The sequence below is a fragment of the Apus apus genome, chromosome 4, assembly GCF_020740795.1.
Source record: "Apus apus isolate bApuApu2 chromosome 4, bApuApu2.pri.cur, whole genome shotgun sequence".
Classification (NCBI taxonomy): domain Eukaryota; kingdom Metazoa; phylum Chordata; class Aves; order Apodiformes; family Apodidae; genus Apus; species Apus apus.
Genome location: NC_067285.1, coordinates 100,444,275 through 100,464,441, shown reverse-complemented (window position 1 = coordinate 100,464,441; position 20,167 = coordinate 100,444,275). Strand labels below are relative to the sequence as shown.

General features: G+C 36.2%; 1 protein-coding gene across 8 annotated transcripts in view; it reads right to left on the bottom strand.

Moving 5' to 3' along the window:
• Positions 1 to 20,167, bottom strand: part of RAB28 (RAB28, member RAS oncogene family) — a 69,295-nt gene that overhangs the window by 18,272 nt on the left and 30,856 nt on the right. For 2 of the 8 annotated variants that reach the window (XR_007889351.1, XM_051617879.1), the window contains exons 5-6: positions 1,742 to 1,876; positions 1,153 to 1,213 (exon numbers count right to left, since the gene is read on the bottom strand). The exons of 4 other annotated variants lie outside the window; for them this stretch is intronic. Coding sequence is in view for 2 of the 4 variants with exons in the window: in XM_051617879.1 (XP_051473839.1) it covers positions 1,161 to 1,213; positions 1,742 to 1,876 (188 nt within the window). In the remaining 2 variants the exon portion in view is untranslated. 2 more of the 8 variants (XR_007889352.1, XM_051617877.1) reach the window with 2 other exon arrangements.

Genomic DNA, 20,167 nt, shown 5'->3' with positions numbered 1-20,167 from the left:
CCAAGGCAGAATAGAGACAGAGGAGAACCTCCCTTGATCTACTAACCACACCCCAGGCTGCCATTGGCCTTCTTGGTCACAAGGGCACATTGCTGGCTCACAGTCATCCTTCTGTCTACCAGGACCCTATGTTCCTTTCCCCTATGCTGCTCTCCAACACGTTAGTACAGTTGTGCTCTTCTGCAACTGAAACCTTTTGTTTCTGTGGAATCAAGCCAAACACCCATCTTTAAACTTGTCTGGTGTGAAGAACAATTTCAGTTAAAGCTAACAATTTCAAATGCTGCTCCATAACTAACAGATCTATATGCATTTGTATGTACAGGTATCCCATAAAGATACTGGCACATCAGAAGTAGATTAGGAACTTCAGTAATTCAGACATGACTTCCACCAAGCCAGAGAGATCCAAGTGTAAAAATCTCACCTTGTAGATGAAACCAGCATAGATAAGTGTCTGCTGTAGCCAAAGCAGGTAAGGCTTGCTAAAAGACTTGTTTCTCATGAACTCTGGAGAGTTCAGTTTTGATTTGTAGGTGAGACTAAACAGACATCTAGTTAGGTGAAAAAAGAAAACAGAATCTAGGAAACAAGTATGAAACTCCCACAGAAATCTCAAAGACACTCCCTTAAAGTCATTTCTGAAGATGTGAGAAAATAAACAGACAAGAAAACTGCAGAACCTATGTAAGGAAAGAGATGTAAACATATAATTGGTCACCTTCAATGGAGAGCAAGTGACATTTCAAAGAAGACAAGGACAAACTACTCAGTTTAAGTTAGGAGCAGAGAGATTTGATCGGACCACATCTTCAGGTAATTTATATAAATGTTTTCATCATCCCTTGAATTCCCACTACACATTACTTATTTGCAATGAAAAGTAGAGAGACAGTGCTAACTCAAAATGGAAAAGGAAACTATGGTTTTAATGACTGTCTGCAAGGGTAGATATGCTATGATAGAAAAAAATCTGAGGAAAAACTTGAGACAGTATAAATAGTTATTCAAAGTCAAATTTCTATATAACGTTATTTGAAACATTAGGAGTAAGCCACTGAAACATTAGTTTATTGGGTAGCATCAAGGGAACAGAAAGACACAAGATAAAGTGCTAGATAAACACAAATGGGTGCTTTACAGTCTACTCACACAGCCATTTAACAGCAATTCAGTCTTGATTGAATAATTCTGTGATTTTTTACTTGAGACTCTGAAACCATTAATGGTAAATAAATTAATGTCAAATTTGTTTATCTTACACTATTTAAGAGCTTGCAATAAACCACACAGCACCACTGCATGGGCACCAACTATAATTTCCATTGCATTACACCACACACCTATGCAAAACCAACAGTCAAACAGCTTAAATCCTGCCTTACTTCATCTGCTTCACTCAAATGAACTAGAACAAATATAATCAGCTGGCCAGTTTGCTTCAAGGAATAAAGTGTGATACCAAATTCCATAGCTGTATTGTCTTGAATTTAATTACATTAAAATATGTATAACAATCTCCCAGAGTAATACAGCTGGTACAAACATGAAGTCAGTAAGTATTTTAAAATATGTATCATTAATTAGAAGGATGGTGAATCTTCTGGTTTTATAATCTTTCAAAATGCCAAAAACGTAATGATAGCACACTTCCATTTAAATATTGCCACTCAAGCTAGGAACTGCACATAGTCTAAAAAGATAACAGAACATAATTTATGCACAATGTAAAGGCTACTACTTATGCTATTTATCTCCCTTTCCCACAGGACTGCCAGTCTCTTCTGTAACATCGCTGGAGAAGAACTCCATGTAAAACTACAGTTTTTAAAGTCGGAAACCATCCATTTTGCATGAATCTTCCTTTCAGGTAATTCTGGAAGAAACACAAATACGTAACTTGTACAGGTACTTCCACGCAGCTGAAAAAATAGTGACAGTACTTGTTCAGCATGGCATAAACAGCTGAGAGGCATGCATAATGCATGTTAAGCAAGTCTGAGTGTTTATTAATTTGTTGGCATTTGTCCTGGATCATGAGATTACACTTGTAAATTATAAGGCACTATACAGTCATTGTAGATGGTTATGCCAGTGATAACTAACCTAAAAATTTTCTAAACCATACGTATGAAAAGAAACATGAGAAGGTTCAGAGAATTTCAGTAAAGGGGCATTTCTCCAGCCAAATCTGACCATCTTTCACTTTCAAAGCTTGCAACTGCAGTAACCATGAGGGAACCTGTTACAAAGGGGTAGTTCGCCTGGTTTTCTTTTTTTGACAATGTCAGTATTTGTCACTAAAATTGGTATTAACATGAATATACAACTATCTAGTTTTGTAGTTATTGTGCGTGTTATAACTATTTCATATTTTATTATAATCAAGGATAGTTTTAAAGTTATAAGTAAACATCTACATTAATCTACGGTACTGCACAAAAATACATTATTTTATAGTATGCTGTGAAAAATGAAATATAAATCTTTCTGCAAAGTATTTGCAGCTGTTCACACAAGGTATACAATTACATAATGTTTAAATAATGAGCTATCACGATTAGCCCACACAGACATGACAAGTAAAATGCTTTAATAATTTATTAATTTGATTTACATGTGCTTAAAATTATGTACATATTTTGTCTTCTGAAAATACTCCAGGTTCATAGAAAAAAAAAAAAAGGATCTGTACATGATGATCTCTTTTTCACCCTATTTTTTGGTATAATTTCAGACTGATTTCATAAAAAAAAAACAACAACAACAAAAAAAACCACCTAACTCGAGTACCTGAAAACCCAAGAGTGATGAAAACAATACTGTTATACAGTAGTATCTTCATAGAGCAACACACTGCTCAACAAGCGCAGTCAGTTTAATTTCAGAGTGTGAAGGTTCTGCTTCTCCCAAGCACAAGTAGAAGTGCATGGAAAAGGGAATAAAAATGGGATTTCTCTAAGATGTAGTCAAATATCCACTGCTCAAAAGAATAAAACAGAAATCATAATGAATACTGGGAACAGCATTCTGGGTAACAGGATTTTACTGCCCAGTTTATCAAACCTCTGCCCCACAGCACCTCAGGAGAGTATAGCCTGTCAGGTCCTACAGCTCTGGCCAAAAGGAACCTCTCTCAGTGCTTCTCTTCTGCCATAAGCAGTATTACCATTTTAATTCTGATTCTGCCATCACTCCAAAGAAAATACAGAAACAAAACAAAAAAAGCACCAAAAAACCCCTCCCTAGCTTTTATCACCCAGCTTAACTGTAACCTACTGCTTTCCCACTAAAAGATGAAGCTATTTCATTATGTTTTAAGTTTTTAAAGAACATTTAAATGGGTTACTTAGAACTTCAAGCAAGTGCACTTCATTTTCAAATCAGACACAAATGCCATATATATAATTATTAAAACATCAGATATAACAGCAGTCACTAGAAGTATGCAGAAATAATAATACATTAACTTGACAACAAATTGTACCGAGTATGCAGTTCTGTCAGACTTTGTGTATTACCTAACTTATTTTTTAAAAGTTTGATTTGGTACTTTTAAATTACTACCACACACACTTCTCGAATATTCAAACTTAAATGTCAGAGTGTAAACTGCAGCTTTTTGTAGTTAACCTTTTATTAATACTCTCAATCTTTTTCTCACACCATAGCTGTGTAACTGCCAAGAAAAGAAAAATCTTTCATGAAAGTCCTGAAAACTATCCCACTACATTTAAGGAAGCTCAAAATGAAATATAAATATAGTTCCAGTACAGATTTTCTCAGTAATTTTTTTATGTTATCAAGAAAACATCTAGAGTGTTGATCTGGTTATACTCATGTCAGACAAACTACATGTCACATTAACTACCTCCAGGAAGTTATTCCAAACACAAAATAAACTGTTTATGCCCCTTCTCAGATAGATAGCATGACAGATTGTTATTAGTTGAAGACAGATGAAATACATTAATTTGATTGCAAGCATGTGTTTACTTTGTCACTGTCATGTACACTCTACTGCTGATGTTTCCCTATGAGGACACAGGAACAAACCAAATGTTGCATTAGAAGACTTGCTAAGGCAGAATAGCTGGTGCTGCACTTTACTACTTTAAAAACTCCACTTAACTTTTCCAGCTACAACAGGAAATTACTGTTCAGAAAGAAAAAAAAAAATAATTCATAGCTTAAAAACTCATCATTTACACAAAATATCGTAACACCTCAAAAAAAAAAAACAAACCAGACTTATTAGGAAGCATGGTTGTCAATTACTAAAGAAAATTATAGCTTTCTAAATGCCAAATCTATGATTTGAGCTCCTAAACCAAGAGGAATTCCTACAGATACAAGGGAAGAAAATGTATGCATATAGGAAATGAAAGGTGGGCAATTCCTAGTTCTCTGGTTAGAACCAGAAAGGCATCTTGTCTGTGAATTGAGGCTTGCCTGGTTGTATGCATACCTCTCTTGGGCCTTTCAGATGAGCCTTTCAGGTACTCTTAATAAAATAAAAGATCACAGCAGTTTTTCTGACAACAAAACACAGATTTTCTTGTGCATCTTGTGCAAGGTTTACAATTTCAAGATTTAAAATAAGTTTCAACAAAAACCAAAAGCCACCAGAAGCAAATGTCTCCATCTCAGCACACCAAGTACAGCTAACTGCAGAGGACACAATGTGACAGGATTCTTGCCTAGTAAGCATTTATAAAGTTTGGTAGATGACAGATCATTTTTAAGAAGATATGTTAACCTTTGCAAATACAAACAGCAGGCATCTTTGCATACTGAAGTAAAATTTCTTACGAAGAAAAAAAAACAAGAGTACACCCAAGTTTCTTTACAAAATTAAGATGACAGATGACTGGTCTACACAGCTTGAAGAGACAGTTGAAGAGAAAATAAGGTGTTTGTTTTTTTTCAGCTAGACATTTCCCATTTTCATTTTTCAATAAATTCTTGGCAGAAGCTCTTGCAACCATTCATCATTTGTCTGAATAGACTATGTTTACACTGATAAAATCTGATCCCTTCTGCAAGGTACCTATACTCCTTATCCCTGCCTCTAATGCAGACATTTTTGGAAGCAAGTATTCAAAAATTATTATACTATACAACTACTATACTATAAAATAATATATGCTATTATACTACACAAATGAGTCACCTTATGTATATTTTAGGATCAAAACATAATTGGAAAACTCTGCCTTTTTTTTTTTTTGCCTTTTTAAAAGGGTGTCATAAGGACACTGAAAGCAAGAGAGGAGAATGAAAGGCCTGAGTTGACTGTCATCTCCCCACCCTGAAACAGATTTAGGTTAGACATTAGGAAGAAATTCTTCACGACAAGGGTGATGAGGAACAGGAATGGGTTGCCCATGGGGGGTGTTGATACCCCCCCATCCCTGGAGGTTTTTAAGGCCAGGCTGGACAAGGTTTTGTGCAACGTGATCTAGTGGTAGGGTTCCCTGCTCATGGCAGGGGACTGGAACTTGATGATCTTTAAGGTCCCTTCCAAACTTAATGATTCTATACAATATATCTAGATGGCAGACAGTGGTGTAGCAAAGAGATGACCAACTTAACTTGAAATGCATTAATCTGGGCAAAAGGAATTTGGATGTGGCACTACAGAACTCTGTGCAATTACTTCAGCATGTATCTCTACTGTCTGCTGTGTACAGTGTAAGCTTAACAAATCAAGTTGGGTGTGGGAATGAAAGAACATGAAATACTTTTGTGCCTGCTGGTATGAAGAATGAACAGCCCAGCTTCAGCAAATTAAACCCACTCTCTCTCAAAGCATCAACTCACAGGATTTTAATGTTCTCTAATTTCACATCTTTGCTTAAATAGCTTTTGCTTTCCACAAAGAAATGTGTCCTAAGATTACAAGCTCCTCCTGGAAAGAAGTTAATTGACTCTTCATTTTTTATCTAGACAGTCTTATTCTTACATGGTCCTCATCACCACAGTTACTAACAGATCATTTGCTGACTAATTCTCTTCCCACTAAATAAGGCAAACGCTATTCTTATTTTTACAAATGAAAAAAACCACAAAGATAAATTTAAGTCTTGCCTAAGGGCAACCACAAACTTACTGCTTTGTGCACTAAATCATCTTTCAACTTCTTTAACACATGTTCAGACTCCCCAGTCTTTGTCCAAATGTGACATTTGATAGCAATTAGTTTAACTTCATCACTAAGTTAAAGTGTTAATTGGGACTCAAACAACTTTACAGATAGCTATTTCCTGGAGACAAAAAGAAATTTAAAAATGGCTGGGACAGGAGAACAGTCCCAGCTGGATGTTTCTTGCTGTATTAATTCAACTATAAGAATCATTGGCAGTCACAGTGAGGAGCATAGCACATGAATTATGTTGGGAAATGCTTTATTACTGAACAACACTGAGAAAGAAAACAAAACTAACTAACCTGTACTCACAAAAACTATCATCCAGGATGCCCAGCAACAGCTGGAATTCCAGTCCCCACAGGCACTGGCATTAGACAGCAAAATGTCTAATGAAACTGTAAACACAGTAATAGCATTAGGGTGACCATCTCGGGAAAACGGCAATTCTGTTAATGTCTTAATTTGTTAATTGTTAATTCTGTTAATTACTATAACTCATATACAATACAGCATTAAAAATATGTAATAATTATTTTGTATCTTTGCAACTCTAGCTGCAACATTTCTTCTCTCATTCTTAAACGTTCCTACACAGAGCAAAGGAAACACAGAATTACACTTGATTCATAATCTTGTAACAATATTTTTAACATTACAATGACTGTAATGTATTTTTATTAAAATGTTCATATGAACCCCTGTGGATAAATTAATTTATATGAGCCTAACTTCAAAAAATAAATTTCTCTTTAGATTACCTGCTACGACCTTTTATAGTAGTTTCCAAACTTCCCTATACCAAACTTTAATGACTGCTCAAGCACTCTGAAACAAAACTTGGTGACAGAAAAACAGTAACAGAACCTTCTTTGATTTAACATTCTTTTAATCAGGATTACTAAAACAACATTAAAAAAATGCTTAAATTGATTTATTTAGCTGAGCTACTATTGAAAAATTGCTGGAGTTCAATAGCTTTTTTCAGAAAAATCATTTTCCTCCTTCCACTACTTCTTAGGACATAGTTTAAAAAAGTGTAAAAAATAAAATCCTCATTTATCACTAATTCAACTACAGATATTCTTTGTTCTGGTTTAATTTAATGATTTCATAAACTCAATAGTGAGTAAAAAAGACATTACAGTGCTGTATTTATTGAAATTCTAAATTGAGTGAATATCTGAGTGAAGACAAAGCTGTAATGTACTAAACATTCAGAAGATGGTGCTAGTCCAATATATCTGCAAGCCATGGATGGCTCATCTTTTCTTCAGCTCTCTCAAGCATTTTCTCTAATTTTGATATATCCACTACTTCATCACAGAATTTATCACTCCCAGGACAAAGTACAGCCATCTTCAGTTAAATACTAAGAACATTACTGAATGATCTATCCTTTTAAAATTCATAAAGATTCAGTGCATTGACAGCAATAAAATATAAATCTCATTATAATTTCATCAACTCAAGGTCTTGAGATCTTAATGAAAACTCATACAGCATTTCTTAGATCCTACCTTCAATTACATCTCTCTCCTTTTGCAGTCAACAGTGAGAGTTTCCAGTCACAGTCTCAAGACCTACTGATGCCAGCACCAAAGATCAGAAAATCTCATCTCCTTCTGGTTGTTAATTCCCACCCTCGTGTCACAGTGCACTCTCCTCACCAACTTAGGAGGCCATGCAACTTGTAGGAGCTTATGAAGCTCAGTGAGCTGATCCATGTTAAAAATAGCCATTTCTTTTTGCAACGTTCTGTGTAACCCAGATCCAGTTTCCCATGGGGCAGTGGTGCTAACTCCAAGCTGCAAATTGGCTTCACCACAAACCCAACCAATCACCAAACCGCAGCCTCCATAAGCTCGGAAGGGCTGAATTCCTTGTCAGCATTCAAAAGGGCAGGCAAGTTAACAAAGTCAGCCTCGCTATTGCATAAGAAAACCTATTTTTTTCATGTTATTAAAGGCAGGTATCTCCTTACTAAGATATTAGATGCAGTCTGTAATTGTACACAGAATACAAACAAAAAAAACCTCACCCACCTTCCTCCCACTCAGCCCGCATAAAATGTCATACCCATTTGCAGTTCTGTCTGTAATTCAAACATTCCACAACATCTTGCTAGCTAAGTACAGTAAGACAAGTATTTTCTTCCAAAAATAGTAAATACGGATGTACTATAACATCAAGTGAAAAGCTTTACTCTTACACAGCAGTTCCTAAAACAGCTTTCTCAAAATAATGCACAGGATGAGTAATATCTCATTAAGTCATGAAAATGACTTATTAATACAAAATTTCTTCCTATAAAAAACATGTACCTATTAAATAACACTTGCTCACAGGGCTCACTCCAGCACTCCTGATGGCTGCTGCTGCATCCATCTATACAGACTGTTTCCACAGGTATCCTTCTGTTGACTTCATGCCAAACAGCCATGTTAAAAAACTGGCTATCCTCTCAAGCGGGATGCTTTTATCCAACACTCTGAATTACTTGCTCCTAGCAGAGCCAACGCAGGTCAGCTCCAGAGCCCTTTCATGCCTGATTCCACTGTTCCTTCCAGCAGATGTAATAAAGAGTTGGAGACACTTAGTGCTTCTCCTACATACCCCTGTGGGAGCTCTCCCACAACAAAAATTATAAATGAACATGAAATCATTCACTGGGATATAAAAACAAGCCTTAAATGTTCAAAGATCAGGCCAAGTCAGTATTATTGTTATTACAATAAACCTCCAGTATTAAGCAATTTTAAACATCAGTTCTTCTTCCAAACTTTTTTCAATGCAGAGGCAAGATTGGCACATATCTGAGTGAAATTACTTAGTCACTAGGCAATTTATTACTGCTTAACTGTTCCATGTGTATCAAATCCTGTTTGACAGCAGCCCAATTTTTCTTCCATTTGGAAGCTTTTGTAACTAAAAGCTATGAAACCGTTTTCAACTGGCAGTTGAAAAATTAATAGTACAACTCAACTTTATATTAAATTACTTTTTATAAGAAAAAGGTAAAACTGCTTAGTAAAGAAATATAACACAATTTGTTTAACTAAAAAAAGGAGAAATGAAAGCCAAACATACTCAGATCACTAGTATATTTATAAGCCATTTCTTAAACTGAGCCACAGCATTTTAAAGACTACAAAAAACTGAATTGAAACTATTTCTATTTCACCAATATGATTATTTCAAACCAGACGGTAGAAGTGGGACTGTAAAAACATCTTTTACATTTGCCAACTCACTTATTCCATTACCACTAAGTAGCCGTCCAGGAAAAAACAAACAAACACCTAAATTTCAGTCAATACATCAACCATTTATCCTTCGTTGTACTGAAGAACTGTTCTTGTCTCCAAACAGAATGAGCATACAGCTTGTTTCTTCCTGACATAAATTTCTATCATGTTGTGAACTTTTCAATCCAAAACTTTGTTAACTTAAGAGAAGGCTGTAATTGATTCACATACTGAGGAAAAGCTATAAAAGCCCTTCTACAATACTTATATTTACTGTTTTTCCAAACCAATTAAAAACATTGAATAGTAGAGACACTAAGACAGAAAATAACCAACACCGCAACTTTACAGTATTGCCCAGTCTTAGATGAGGAAGAGGAACCAATTTAGCAGGCTAGATACAAGGGACTGAACAAAAATCGTTAACAACTTTGTCCAAAACTTTAAAGGTATATAATGCATAAAGGACCCAAAGGAGTAAGAAATGTACTTTGTACATAATTTGATTGTTACAGATCTGACAAAGCAGGGTCCATACTCTTCTCAGAGCTAACCTGGCTGTGCAGAACAGTCCAATTCCCTCATCTCACAAAGAAACAAAACAAAGAAAACAAAATGTTTACCAGGAAAGTAGATGGTACAGTGGGAGGGTTGGCCTGAAAATAGAGTTAGAAAAGTGGTAGTTTCTTTAGCAGCTTAAGCTAATGTAATTGCAAATCAAATGGATGGTCCTGGCTTTCCCTGTGCTGCTGGCCAAGCAATTCCAAACCTTCTCATATCAGAATATCACTGCAGAATAAAAGGAATCCGTTAGTTCCTTGGAACAAGAACCCCTCCCAAGATTCTGTTCAGTTTAGAGTAGATCAGCTCACTGATCCAACTCTCTATGCAGTGCTACCATGACTACAATTGGCAAAAGCAAAACTGGGTTAAGGCAATTGCAAAACCAACTCCTCAAACTGGTCTGAGTGTTGTGGGGAATACAACACTGAGGACAGCTGAATTTGGACACGCAGGCAGTCTTAAAAAATTTTGTCAGGATTCACTTTAGTTTGAAAATACTAAATAAGCAAGGTAAGTTTCAGCTGGGACTGCTTTTTGTAAACTTTTTAACACTTTTTCTAAAACTTCCTAAAACCAAAGTTTCTGCTTTGTTCAGTTTTTACTGAAGGTGGAGAAATCAGCCACATCTGACTTACAGTGGAATCAGTTGCTGAAAGTGTATTTTCCCAGATCATTTGGTCAGTCATGACCTCAAACAGTTAAAACCTCTCTACTTTTTATAGTTAGAAGTCCTCAAGGATAGGCAGCACTTCCTTTGCTAGGTTTGAAAAGGAAAGAGAGAATATGTGTCAAGAAGTTAACAAGTCCCTTGCAAATAACCCAAAGATATTATCTACTAAAATTTTAGCACAGCCCTGAATATGACCTAGTTTCTTTGTGACTTAGAACACTTGTCCTCCTCAAATATACATTAAGAGGGCATGGAGTTTTCACAGGCATAATTTCCATGGATGAAGTTCTCAGAATTAGGGCAGCAAAGAGACTAAGGAGTCTCTTGATAGTGTTAATAGTTAAACATGCATTTAGGCCATCGAGCTGTCTTTAAAAAAAACTGTGTCACCATCATACTTCCTTTTAAAACATATTTATAAAAATATACTAAACAATGTTAGATTTTCAGAACTTTTCAGCAAAACAGACTTCTTTAACATAAATTAGGCAAGAAGTAGTGTTGTGTTTTCAGACGAGTCTGAGTGACTAAACAGCTGAATTTGTTAAGAGCCGATACTGTAAAGAACCTGAGGGCCTAAAATTAATCATCAGGGATTACTCAGATACTCAGTGCCTCTCTGTGTCCCACAGACTTCTTAATTACTTTATCCAAAGACTGTTATACTGAAAAATAAATTACAGACTTCGGAGAAACCACCAGAATCCAGGTCATGTTCTCTCACCTGCACTATACCAACCAATCAGCTACAAAGTAATACACATATATGCAGCCACACCACCTAAGGCACTGATGGCAAAATGGCATGAGGGGTTGTTTTGTTTGCTGTTTTGGGGGGTTTTTTTGGAGGAAGGAGGGGTAGAGCAGGACTTGTAACAGCTCAAGGTGAGGAATCCGTTTTTGCAAATCTGATATTCAAAGGTCTGGTATAACCCATGCCAGTAACCCACCTCAAGGAGAAGTCAACAGCAGGTATTGAGGTTTGAAAATAAGGAACAGTAAAACTACAATGTTCATTTCTTGATACACAACCCATTTTCAGACATTCTGCATTCCTCATCTTGACACTACATCTCGATGTGGCTAGAAATACAGCTGATATGTCTTATAGCCATGGATGGACAAGCCCTTAACTAATCTCTGCAGTCCTTTTCTGGACCCATGTGCAATTCTGGCTTCTGCAACAGCCAATTAAAAAGACCTCCATAATTTAATTATTTGCAATGTAAAAAAGTAATTTCATCTGTTTATTTTAAGCTCACTGTTTAATAAAATGGCATGAGATTTCCTTGGATTTTTTCTGAAAAGATATTATATAGTTATTCACTAGTCTCTTTTTAAGATTTTATACACCTGTTTGTCTTTTTCCTGCTGCTATGGAACTCTATGTATTTTGTCCCTCCTCGTATAAAAGTTTTTTCATTCCTTTGGTCACTATTGCCCTCCTACATGCACTGTGTAGACTGTGACCACCTAAACTTCTCCCAGTTCTTGAGGATAATTCTGTGATTTATACCCAAAATTCTAGTCCCAGCATAGACCGAGTCTTACAACAGCTTCACAGATTGGCACTAGAGATACTTTGACAGAAGGAATTACTCACTTGGCATTTTGTTTCTCCTACTTATTTTTTTTTTTAAGAAGTGATAGTAGGAAAATTTTAGGAAATTCTAACCAAATGCAAAAATGAGACATCCAAAAAATTGGAAGTGATTAACGAGCTTTTTGGTTCTTGGTTGTTAATAATACTAACTCGTAAGATACTTAAGCACACAAGCAGGAAACAATACCAAAATATTTTTCAAGGAATTGAGATTGCTACACAACCCACGCTCATTAGCTGTCCATGCAAAGAATACATGAGCACATTGCAGAGAGATATATTAAACGAAAGCCATACCAAACCTTCAAACCCAAAACATTAGGCTGCACACTGCAGGCTACACTGTTGGGGGCAAAAGCGATATTGAAGTTGTAACGTAAGTGTGGAAACCCCAACACAGCAGGTAGAAGTGTAACAGAGCAATAGTACCAAGACAGACTATTTTAGTGACAGCAACAGCTAACACAGGCTGTAACCTGCTGAGATCAAAAGATAACAGAGGTATCAGCAAACTCAATTAAAAAAAAAAATTGCAGCTTTGAAGAACCTTCAAAAGCATTTATGATTGTTATCATTCCACATATCATACCACAAAAAAGTCAAAAGACTTAATCAGAACATGTGGCTCAGGGACCATCTCACTTTAGCAGGTCAGCACAAGTTACCATGCAAAGCAAGTTACCACTACTTGCACTCCCACAAACAAGGTTATGTCTATATGCCACACATAGCCCAGGCCACTGACAGCCATATACCTGCCAGGCTTGCAAACTGTATGAAGACAATTCCACACCCAGATGCATGCTCTGAATGAGAATTAGTGCACACTGACACAGTAAACTTAACTAAGCAAACTTCTTGTCCCCCACCACAGTGGGACTGGCCATGCCTGTTCAGACAGACTGCCACCAGACATCTGGGAAGGTGCTGCAGCACGACATCAAGCTTATGGAATGGACCAGCTAGGACAGGCCCAAAGAAATTTGCCCAAAGGAATTCCAGAAATGCACATACACAGTTATGAGGTCACAGAGCATTTTATACTCTAGCCCCTCCTCCTCATCAGTAAAGACAAAATATGTCCTTGAAGGAACTATTTTTTTCTCTGAAAGCTCTTCACAGTACAGAGCATAGATTGAACAAGGAACAGTCTAAATCTTTCCTCTTTCTTTCAAATAGTCAACATCTGATACCTCCCCTGCATGTTTCTGTCCAATCGATTAGTAAAATTTGGCAACTCTGACTCAAAAAAGAAATCCTATGATTACTTCAAAATGCTTAAGTTATGAGCAGGACTATAACACCAGGAAAACATGGTGTGAGGGAAGTATTAACTTTCTACACTTGGTCTTGGATCTTGGGAATTTCAATGAACAAGCTCCCTCATTAGAATCAGATGGGGACAGATGTACCCACATGGTGGGTGGGCATGGGTGGATATCAGCCCCTCCAACCTCTATAATGAGCAATTTCCCCAGATTCAAAGAAAAATTTCATAAAAAGTTAAAGAGAAATGGCAAGTTGCCTCCTATTACCACTGGCCTTACTGCTTGGGCTGCTGCTTCTATAAAACAGTTTTTTCAAAGAATATTATTGTTAAAACCATTTGGCTGAAAGTGAAGAGCTATTGAAAAGTACAGTCAAACTGGCAGCTTGCTCTTAAAATTCCCCCCACCACTTTTATAAGTATCATTTTGCTTGTGGCTTTTAACAGCTGTTCACACACGCCTAAGCTAGATATGAACTTTTGTTTTCCCAAAACTAAATGGGAAGCTTTAAACAGCATCTGATTTAATTTTTTTTTAATTAAAAGTGGAGGCTAAAAGGACTGTGGAAATGGATGATGCAGCTGTGCTGATGCTAAGGAAAAGAATTTCAGAACAAGAAGTGAGGCAGAGTAAACACACAAAATAAGTTCCACAAAACTAAGTGCACACCACACTTAAGTGATTTTATTAGCTAATGGGAAGTTAGCTCTATGTTTCTTGAGAAATGTTGACCAAAATTAAATTAAATTGTATTTTGCAAATATAATAGAATTTGGCTATCTACTCTGACCTTCCCTCAGAGCAATCCTAAAATTAACTCCAGAATGAAGCGGCTTCACAGATTCCAATACTATTTTCAAATAGGAGACACAACTCAGAACTAGCTCACTAATACTACCATGTAATTACTGTTTTGGTTCTCAAAAGAATTTAACTTCCTCCGCATTAAGATGTCTTCCTGGAATAATTAAACGTTTAGAATGAAATTTGCATCGGTAATGAGGTACTGAAAGATGCAAGCAGGCATTCCTAGGGCCACTTTTCAAAATACCAAAGCAACTACTGGACAACTAAGCAATGGTTTAATCATATCTGAAAATCCCAACAAACAGCAGTCTGTGTTTTTAAGCACCAGCAGATTCATAAAAATTCTGTCCTCTTGGCCTTATTACTTAATATATAGCACTAGATACAAAAGTCAAATAACCAAAAAAACCCACAGAAAGGAAATAGTATAAAAATGCCACAATTTATTTCTACTTGTACACCTTAAGTACAAAAGCACACAATGACAATACAATAATTCTAGATATCACCACATATTTGAAGGGTCTTTTCTACTAAAACTCTTAGGAAAAATATAAAAGCATTTTTAAGGCCCAAAATTTAAAGGATTATGAAGGAAATGCCACATTAATCCACACAGATTACCTACCCTGTAGACTGTAACAGCTCCAAAAGAAATCTTTTCCAGTGCACTAGTACAGCTACTATTCAAATCAAAAGACCTTAGTAATTAATCCATCAAGTTTATTCAGCCAGAGAAACTGCTAAATTTTTTTATAATATATCTAATGTACTAAAAAATATGCAAAGGAACTTACACTTCTCAGAACAACTATTTTTTAAAAACAACAAAAACCTGGTGTCCATATCAGGCTGATGAGGCAGCACTCCCACAAGATGCATGGACAAAAAAGAAAACCAACATTAAAAGCACTCCCTTTGTACCAAGCACAAAGCACTAGGTGTAAAAAGAACAGAAAGGATTTAAAAAGTGCAAGAAAAGAGATATGCAATCCACCCTGGACAGCAGAGCCTAATAGAGGGAGACAGGTGGAAGATTTTAGTGCTGCAGTCATCTGTTTGCCTCTCTTGTCCACCCACATGCAAGAGACTCAAAGATGAGAAATACAGCACTCATAACAAATATGACCTAATCAAAACCAGGAATCCAGAATATTCTAGTCAGGTCAAATGAAAAACACTACAACCTGGATCCTTGCCTAGGGTTCCTCTGGGACATCGCTTGATATTGTCTTTGATGATATGAAGCCTTGATTTCTGTTGGGTTAGTTCCCTGCTAAATTCAAGGCACATTTGGACAAATGAAACCCAGGTCACGAGTAAAACATTTTATGCAGGTGCGTTGTGTACTTTAACACATCAAACATAAAAAGTAAAAGTTCACCATAGTTAAACACACTGATAAAGCAAATACGGTTGTCTCTGAACCTTATAGAAATAAAGCCATGTTTTAAGAACTGATATAAATACAGTGTAAACCACTGAGAGATGATTCATAGTGCACCAATTAACAAAACTTGTTTCATTAGACAGAGAAGTAAGAAAATTCAGCTTCCATGAGTACAAAATGGTTATAAGTCTCTTTTTGCTTAGTTACCTAATAGTAATGCCCTCAGCACTACAAATATACATAACTCAATTATAAAAGTAAAGCCCAATGAAAAAACAAAAGGAACCAATGTACATTTAGCAAAAGTACAGTTCCGCAACTTAGGTGAAAAATAATTGGCCAAGCAATCTCAGAAGGTACAAATAAGACAACAAAGAACTCAAACTACAAAAATGCTCTAAAATGGATGGTACAAAAACAAAAAATGCCTTGTTCCCATAAGACATTTCTTCATCTGAAGGATAACAGAAATCCTTTATTTTCCCTCCTATCAGTCATTATGACCATAAACATATGAGAAGCTAGCTCCCAAAAGGAGCATAGAGATTCTTCTGTCTTGAGGATTCTTAGCTGGAAGTGTTCTCCTCAGGTTAGACATCTGTAAAAGCATATGGGTTCTACCATATAATAAAGGCATAACACGGCAAAACTATTCAAGAAGACAGAAGGCATAACCATTTGCATCCATAAAGCAATACAATCTGTTCAGGACAGACAAGGAAAACGGTTTCATTGCGTGCTTGCTCAGTGTTTTCTTTGCACTGTGGTTTCAGCTTCAGTTTTTCAGCTCCACCTCAAAGAAGATCAAGAATACCCTAAAGCTTATCCCCACATACCATTCAATACAACAAAAATGTAGGGTACTATTCCGTGTAAAAGTAATTAAAGTCATTGTTCTATGATCATTTATTTAAAAATGAAGAGATGGAGGGAGTTAACAGTTGTTTAGGTGACTGCTGAAAAGCAAAACAGCAGATTTGTAAGTATGATTCAATTTTAGAGGAACCACATGCAAGAAACTTTTCTGTCCATTTTGCTCTCTAGTGATCTGCTTCCATTATTACTTCATTGTCACATGCTAAGTTTAAATATATGATGGAAACTTCAGTGTTCTTCCACTACGTTTGAAGCCAATGAGACAGCCTGGCACAAATCAGGATAAATATATACTGTAGGATTGTGACGTTGCTATAGAACTCACTCTTTCATTAATAGTAATTACTCTAGCAAGTGTGTAAAGCAGACAGGCCAGTTGCATAAGGCTCAGTGCAGGTTTTATGAACTGCAGAAAAGTGTGATTAGTTGGGGGGGTGGGGAGAACATGTTTCACACTTTTATTGTAAAGAACATGAGAATCTCACAGAAACTGCCAGAACAGATGTTCATAAATTGGGCCCTTAATCTGCAGCACTTTCCAGGTTTTAAGCTATATCCACTGGCCTGTAGAACATACTCCTCTATTTTTAATATAATTCTTCTGTTTAGTTTTTTTAATAAATAAGTTTATGACTTTACAAGTGTTGCCAGCTGTTCAATTTTGATTTACTGTCAGAGTCTGCTTCAATATATCGCGGCTTTTGTGGCTTACCCATATAGATTACATTTTAAGCTTCAAGATATCACTATAAAGCAGCTGGGAAAAGTACTGGCTATGCTCAAAAACGAGCATTACTGCCCTAGTGATTGACCACTTAAACATGCAACTACACCAGTAACCATTCTCTAAAAACATTTTGGACACACCGTTCCCAAAATAAAATTGCAAAGCTTAAGGTGTAAGAGGAGGTTATCTTAACCTTTAAAAAGCTTCAAAAGAATTTTTAAAAGTCAGCTCAATAAAATTGGTATTTATTAATAATTGGTAATTATTAATTAGGTAACATATTAGCTGGCAATAGGGATCTCTACAGACTGGTCTTTATTGTTTCATTACACTATTTGCTTTACTTCTAATGTGTAGCTTGAGACAACAAGAAATAAAACCCTTCAATTAAAATAAAACAACCTTCATCCTCCTAAGTTCAACTGTTATTTTCAATAATTGTTCCTGATAGATATCAGTAGTATTGCAGAAAGTTACAGCTGCTGTAGCATGAAGTTACTGTAGGATGACAAGAACTAATGAGCAAAGAACACAATAACACGAGTGAACCATGTGCTGCAGCAGCAAAGAAAGCCAACAGGATGCTGGGCTGCATCAACAAGAGCATCACCAGCAGAGATAAAACAGATGCAGACAGGTTGGAGAGGGTCCAGAGAAGGGCCACAAGGATAATCAGAGGACTGGGGGACCTGCCACATGAGGAGAGTCTGAGAAAACTGGGTTTGTTCAGCCTTGAGAAGAGAAGGCTTCAGAGAGACCTTATCACCATGTTGCAGTACTTAAAGGGTGGCTACCAAGAAGATGGAAACCCCCTGTTTACAAGGGGTCACGTGGAAAAAACAAGGGGTCATGGGCACAAGTTGCTCCTGGGGAGATTCCGATTGGACACAAGAGGTAAATTTTTCACCATGAGGACAGTCAAACATTGGAATAGTCTCCCAAGAGGAGTGGTAGATTGCCCCACATTGGACAGTTTTAAGTCTCAGCTTGACAGAGTGCTGAGCCATCTCATATAAACTATAGTAGTACCTAGAAAGGGGATTCTAGGATGGCATTCCATGATTCTGTGATTCAGTAATTTCTACAAAAACACAGAACTTTTCTACAGTCTGAGCTTGTATTCTGTATTTTACAACTGCTTTCTAGAGTTTTTCTAGATAATTTCTTTAAAGCATTGCTTACCGAATATTGCTGTAAATAAATAAATACATACATACGAATCAATACTCTTAATACAGAAACAGTTTTAAGCTTAAAGAATTGCAGTATATCCAGACTAGGCCTTTTTTCCTCTACTATCTGCAAGTATGGCATAATGCCATTAAAATAAACTAAAACAACAGTATTCTTAGAATTGAATAATATATTAAAAAAAATATCTGGAAACTCTAGTCAGAATTACCAGAATTATTATCAGTCAGAACTATTAGGGGCTTATTACACTGAAAACTGCTTTTTCTGCTCAAAAAGGTTCCTTTTTCCATATTAAAGTAACTCCCAAAAACAATTCCAACCAAAAGATCAGAATAGTTTGATTCAGGAAGATAAGCCCGGTGCCTAATGAGAGGGGGTTTTTTTTGTCTTTCACTGTTAGTTTTTCCCAAGTTTGGATTTGCCAGTTGGACAGTATCCATGTTGCATTACACTCATGAAGTCTATCATTCCTAAGAGGATGTGATACATCATGGAAGACACAAAGGGAAAAATACATCAAAACAGAAACCAGCTGTTATATCCATAGTATCAAGAGCACTGTCCATAGGAGAATGGGAAGCATCAGCACTTCCCGTGAGACATAGCGGTGGCATCTCCGAACTAAAATACTTCAAGATTTGCCATAATGGTTTTGAAGGGGGACTGAGAAGTAGACTCCAAAATGCCACAATTTTCTATGTGGGAAACAGAACATTAAAATGTTTTCAAAACAGCTCAACTTAACAGCCTGACGAACAACTCATACACACTGCTCTCTTCCTGCATGCCTACAGCAAATGACTTGTAAACTTCTTCTGCAAATGTTTTTAGCAACTGAGGGTCTTACTTCCCAAAATATCAAAGGTGCGCTATCAGTATTAATCATATTTTTCTAGCCTTCATTTTAAATATTCTAAAAAAGAAAAAAAAAAAAAGCTTAAGATTGCAAAATCCAGCATGTTAAAGGTGACCTCCATAATACATAATAATTATGTACCAGGATGAAAATCTCTTCCACACTTTCTGCCTGTACAGAGTAGTAAGCATATTCAATTACTATTATGCATTTCAGTTGAAGATGCAGTGTACACATAAATACTGTACAACTGTTCCTATAATTTATTAGTCTAACTCTAAAACTGTGAAACAAACATTAAAAAGATTACTGACTTATGCAGCTTTTAAACAGAAAATAATGCTACAATAGCATTTGTCTTTTTCCCACTTTGTCCAAAATCCTAATACTAATGCCCTATTCACACTTGAAATGTGGTTATCCTCTCTCATCAACTTCCTTCAATAATAATATAGGAGAATATATTTCCACAGTAGCTAATGGAGACATTCCTACAAATCAATGCACTGCAGTGATATAGAAATAAAAGCTTATTTCACTGTAATGATGCCTCCAGACTTCCCTCAAGTCAGGTGGTTACTTGCAGTTAATGATCTGTGACATGCCACACAAGTAGTCCTAAAAAGACTTATTATCCACTGCATGTGCAACAATATTTGCTTTATGGATGGCTAAATGAATGAAGACATTCAATGTAACTGTAAAAGTAAAATCAAAAGAAAACTTACAAGTAACATGTTTTCTTTGAGTAAAAGACCTGTGAACATTTTCCATTAATACTTAACCTTTTGCTGGAGCAGTGCAACCACATATAAT